At 34.0% G+C, this 6036-nt stretch overlaps 1 protein-coding gene across 1 annotated transcript; it reads right to left on the bottom strand.

The window, feature by feature from the left end:
• Positions 1-1229: 1229 nt before the first annotated feature.
• On the bottom strand, positions 1230-4457 carry LOC112516036 (BTB/POZ domain-containing protein At3g49900). Its single transcript, XM_025123070.1, has 4 exons — positions 4226-4457; positions 3680-3749; positions 2576-3109; positions 1230-1868 (listed from the first exon to the last, which is right to left on the bottom strand). Exons 1-4 carry the CDS (start codon positions 4390-4392, stop codon positions 1230-1232), a joined length of 1410 nt encoding a protein of 469 aa, XP_024978838.1. The 5' UTR covers positions 4393-4457.
• Positions 4458-6036: the final 1579 nt, after the last annotated feature.

Genomic DNA, 6036 nt, shown 5'->3' with positions numbered 1-6036 from the left:
CAAATACAAGGCAGATCTGTTAAGACTCGATTATGATCCTCGTGTACCCGTTCACTCGTTTATTATAAGTGAAAAATTTAGACATCTGAAAGGTATATGATCCCTTATAAAAACAACTGTAGTTCCCTTCCCCAACCAATGTAGGATTTTACAATCCACCCCCTTGGGAGCCTATCGTTTTCGCTGGCACACCAGTCTAGTCCCCGACTCTGATACCATCTATAACATCTTGGGCTAATCGTATCAAATATTGTACGCTTGTCACACACCTGACTCGTGATTTTAAAACGAGTCTAATAGAAGAAGTATCTGGTACCTTATACGACAACCTTAGTTCCCCTCCCCAAATCAATATGGGATCGTACAACTCTCTCCCAAATCAAACCCGTATTTTGCATATGCTTGATCCAACCCGTTCGGAAAAATTCTTAGATCTCCACGGGACAAATATGCAATTTTTTAGGACATACTGATTATTTTAGTAATAAGTTGTAAAAACTATATGTTTGACTAAATATAATTTAATAAAAATATTAATTATTAATTAAATATAAAAAATTATACCTTTATTATGATAAATATTTCCATATAATCAAAGCTTATATCATCAATAAGTTTTTAAAATATAATATATATTAACCACAAGGATAGTGTCTGATTGGTTTGAGCTTGACTCCAAAAGTCAAAAATATCAGGAGGTTATAGCTTCAAATCCAAGGAGGAATAAAAATTCTCTTGTGGTCACATATGTTCAAATACGGTGACTCTGGACTATCTGCAAAGTAGGTGATCGTTCTGAGATTAGTCAGCTCGCATAGCGAGTTGGATATCCAGGTTTATATATATATAACTCATCGCATTTGTACAACCAATACAATCCAATATATTGAGATATTTATAGAAATGATGAGAGTTCATTTATTATGATTTGTATATTAATGGAAGATAAATATGGTTCATTAATTATGATTTATACTTTATATTAAGAAACAATAAAAACTTCTATGAAATCACATATTAATCAAATGATATGAACGGTTTAGATTGAGTTGTATTGGTTGCATAAATGTCAAGGGTTATATAATAACCAATCTATATATATATATATATAATATTATAGATATCTAAATTTATAATATAATTCGTAAATTTACGGTTAATTACTCTCATCATCTCATCCAAAGAATAAATCCATGGGCGAATGGCTACAAAAATAGTACATTTTACCACTAATTTTTCTTCTTTTCCATTTTTGTTTCAATCCGAGTCCGACCCAAAACCGATATCCTAAATGCACTCTTTAACCCGTTCATTACTCGCTTCCCGAAACGCTTTGGACTCCCTGGATCACCCGAATAGTCCAATTCGTTTTCCATCTCCACCACCCGAAAACCACCCGAAGAAACCGACCCTCTTTGCCCTCTCTCAACCTTCCTCTCGGAGCTAAACCGAAAACTCTCGGACTTCACTTGACCCGTATCCGATTTGTTTAGAATATTCCTCATACCGTTAATCTCTTCTTCCAAGCTTTGAATACGAGAGCTGGTGCACTCCATGGTGGCTCTCAGGTGCGCCACTTGCCGGAGTGCGGCGTCGCGTTGAAGGATCGCACCAAGGGTGACGGAGGTGGCGTCGGGAGGTTGTTTGATTGGGTGGCGGTGGTGGTTGTTGCTTTTTAGGGTCTGGGCGGCGGAGAAAACGGAACGCCGTGTGTTGAGTTGCTCGATAAACATGGCTTGAACGACGAACCTTATCGGCATTCTAGGGTTTTGGACTGCGTGCATGAGTACCGGAGAAGATAGATTCGTACAGTCGATGTAGTTACAGATCTTGCTTCCTTCCTCCTCCGTCATCTTCCCGCCATTTTCCTGTATCCAAAATTCAGAAACGAAAATAATTTCTTATAAGGGGTGTTTGGGGTTGCTTATTTTAAACAACTTATATTTTTCTACAAAAAACAGTTATCAACTTATTATAAGTCAAAATGGTTTAACTTCTTTAAAAACTCCTTATTACCGGTTTGGCACCGGTATAAGTTGTTATTCAAACACTCAAAATTGCTTATTACCGATACCATAACGGAATAAGTCAATAAATTGTTTTCATAAACAATCCCAAACACCCCAATAATATCGAACGAAACTATCACAAAGTTTTGCTTAAATGACACCGAAAATGTTTTATAAGCCGTTTACTCAAATGCTTACCCGATAAGCGCTTATCAATAGAAGTCTAACACTATAATTTATTTTGATACTTAAGATTTTAGTACATCAAAACACATCGAATGCAACAATTTACTGGGTAAGAGTCACAATCCTCACTTACTGGACAAGAGAGATGATATTCTTGGCCCTTCTAATGTTAATCTAATACGGAAATTTATGCGTTAAACATTTATCAAGTAAGTGTTTAGTAAATGACCCTTTAGAAGCTGTTTATAAATGTTTATGAAAAATGTACTAAAAACTTGTTAAAATATCAACAACGTTATAAAAATATATTAAAATCTCTTTAGATAAAACATTTTATTGTTTTATTTTATAAACTTAATAAAAATTTATTGTATAATTACCTTGAAATAAAAATCAATGATTCTGTAAAGCAAATCATGACTACCGGTCAACCTCTGGTGCAAGCTGCCGACGACTAAACAAAACTCCTCGCCGGACAACTCTTGAACGCCGTCAAACCAAGTCAAAACATCGCCGGCGGCAACATCACGCTTTAAGCTAATCAAAGCCTCTATACACCTGCTTACGAGCCCCGTTCTCGTCTCCACATCCGGCAATAAAGCCATGCACGACTGTAGAACCACCACCGCATACTCACAGTCAACAACGACCGTCCGGCAGAAATACGACTCCGTCTTTCGCCGGAGATTCTCGACGTTGTTGTCTCCATCGACGTCGTCAGTCATTTCCAGCAACTCGGATGCCAGTAAAAGAGGAGCGACGTTGAAGGGCGTAATGAAGAGGTGGCCGCCGTAACAGTAGTCGGCGACTAGAGTAAAGGTGTGAGGCGTTATTTTTAACTCCGGCGAGATAATAACTTCGGAGGATTCCGTTAACTGCCGTTTCAGATATCCGCTGCACCGAGCCAGAGGATCCTATGTGTGAAACCCAAAAATTAATAATATTCTTAATAAATGTTCAACTTTGCATTAAATATTGAGGCATGTAAATTGATTACATGTTATATTTTTGCTCATTTTCGATTTAAAAAATTAACGAAAAATATTTGTATTTTTTAAAATAAATGATTATAACCATCTTTTTAATCTCGTTCGTTAGATCATCTCAATCTAACGGTTTGAATAAATTCTGCAAACGAAAGCAACCTCATTTTATGAAAAGAACATAAAACATAAGAACACCAACATCATATGAGATATATATCATAAGAATGTATGTATATGTATATATATATATACAGAGAGATGAATTATTATGCAACCTTTTACATTTGTATAATTAATACAACTCAATCTCAACTGTCTATTTGATTTGATGAATACATGATTCTATAAAAGTTTTGATTGTTTCATAATATAAAGTATTGATCAAAATTAATGAACTTTATTTAGATAAAGTTGTATTGATTATATAAATAAACATAGTTACATTTAAAATATACCTTGTATATAGATATAGATATATCTATTGTTTATAGCAAGTACCTTGTGCAAGTGAAAAATTGATCCTTGAACATGCACGACCACATTGGTTTCAACTCCATTGTTGAGGGACCTATAATATATGATAGAAAACAAATATAATATTAGATTTAAGATAATAATTAATTTAATAAATATATTTGATTGAGGAGCGAGATATATATATATATATATATATATATAGAGAGAGAGAGAGAGAGAGAGAGAGGGGAACGATCAAATGCAAACAACTTAATTTATACAAATCGTGCAAACCATCCAATTTGTATAAACCGTGTAAACCATTTTCATTTGTCGATTTCATTGTTTAATCTTATTAAATTTTTTCATGAAATTGTTTAATCTTGTGAAAAGTGTTTCATATATATATATATATATATATATATATATATTGTACACACAGAAACATACACAAAACGAGGGTTTTGAATTTGAATCTATAAAAGTAACTTGAAATTACAACCTTTATAAATAAAGACCAGATCAAAGTATTAATTACCGATGGAACCAACAGTCTGCTGTTACAAAAAGAGGATAATTACAACTTACCAAACTTTAACTCGGGATCGGAGAGAGGTGGCGGAAGGGGAGGAGGGAGGCGGAGGAGATGAAGGAGAAGTGGTGGAGGAGGAGGCATCGTCGCCGGAGTTTTCTTCATAGATGGTTTCGACCAGCCTGAGATTGGGCCAGCCCAACTCGACCACCTCCGATTCCATGATCGCCGGTTGGTGTGTGTAGAGAGATGGATGGATCGACGTTACCCCAAAAGCATCAATTTAAAAATTAATAGCGATAGTGATGATTTATAAAGAGGAATTAATTTGAAATCCTGTTTGAGGTTAGACGCATTCATGGCGTTGCATGTGATGAATCTTAAATGCACCTTACATCTCTGCCTCTGTACCACTCTTTCACCTCTTTAACTTCTTCCTTTTTTGAATTACACTCATTTTGGCCGTGTTTCTTCCTTCCTTGTTGTACCGTACAACCCTTTTATGCAAACGCTACGTGTATCATGTTAATATACATAATCGATATTAGAGCTGTAAACGAACCAAAAGTTCAGCAAACTGTTCAACGGGAAGTTCGTTTATGTTTGTTTATTTAATAAATGAACGAAGATGGAGAAATTTGTTTGTCCGTTCAGTTAAACGAACGAACATGAACAAGAGTCTTTCGTTCGTTCATTTATGTTCGTGAACGTTCGTTTATATATTAATTTTAATATATAACTTCTATTTTTTTAGTTTGAATTCAAATTTTGAAAAGTCTTTTTTAAGTATTAGTATATTAATGATTGTTTTGTTTATGTTTAAAGTATGGATAATTGGTGTATAGTTGTTAATTGAATGACAAGTATTGTGTACGTTTGTGTATGTTCGTTTAGACATGTTCATTTACGTTTAGACCATTTGTTTGTGTTCATTTATGTTTAGACCTGTTCATTTACGTTTGTTTAGATATGTTCGTTTGTTTATGTTCGTTAACGTTCATTTAACCATTTCGTTTGTGTTCGTTTGTTTACGTTCGTTTAACATTTTAACGAACGGACATAAAGGAACACAAACACACCTGATTTCTAAACTAACGAACATGAACACAGTTATTTTCGTTCATCAATCGTTCGTGTTCATTCGTTTGTTCGGTTAAGCTAAACGAACGAACATGATCGAACAAACCTTTGTTCGTGTTTGTTCGGTTCATTTACGGCCCTAATCGATATTAATTAAACTACATTAAGAAAAATGTGTTTTTCTTTTTACAAAATACATATTTAGAATAGTTTTATCGATAACTTCAAAACAAGCCTTATACTAAATATTTTTGGAATTTAGTATATTATTAATCATCATAAATATGTAAATATTTTTTATTCTAACACCTTACATTTTATACTTTTATAGTTATTTAAAAAGGTGAAAAATTCAGAAAAAAAAAACCAAATGACATGCATCAATCCGATTAGATAGTTGTATCCTCAAAACGACGCATGTTTACCAACGCACGATTGGGGGCGAAATTTCGTCTTAGGACACTGCAATTGCATGCCTCTATCTCTCGATCTCTACACATATTGATTTCATCGTAAAAGGTTCACTTTTTACCGAATTTCTTGGTTAAATTCCTGTTAATTTCTGTTTTGTTTCTAATTTTGGAAGTGTAATTCAATACGTCGTTGGATTGGTTCTAACATAACCAAAATCATAAAATCAGTTTTGGTTGCGTAAAAGACAAAAAAGAAAACGATAAAAAGACAAAAAGTCTTTCACTTAATAGAATTTTTTGATCGTCGTTAAAGAGCATGATCAAACCTGGACCTTTTTGTAAACTACTATAACCGTCTTGTAATTTCAAAATCA

This window comes from Cynara cardunculus (assembly GCF_001531365.2).
Source record: "Cynara cardunculus var. scolymus isolate 2C chromosome LG 7, CcrdV1, whole genome shotgun sequence".
Classification (NCBI taxonomy): Eukaryota; Viridiplantae; Streptophyta; class Magnoliopsida; order Asterales; family Asteraceae; genus Cynara; species Cynara cardunculus.
This window is presented reverse-complemented; position numbering and strand designations above follow the sequence as displayed.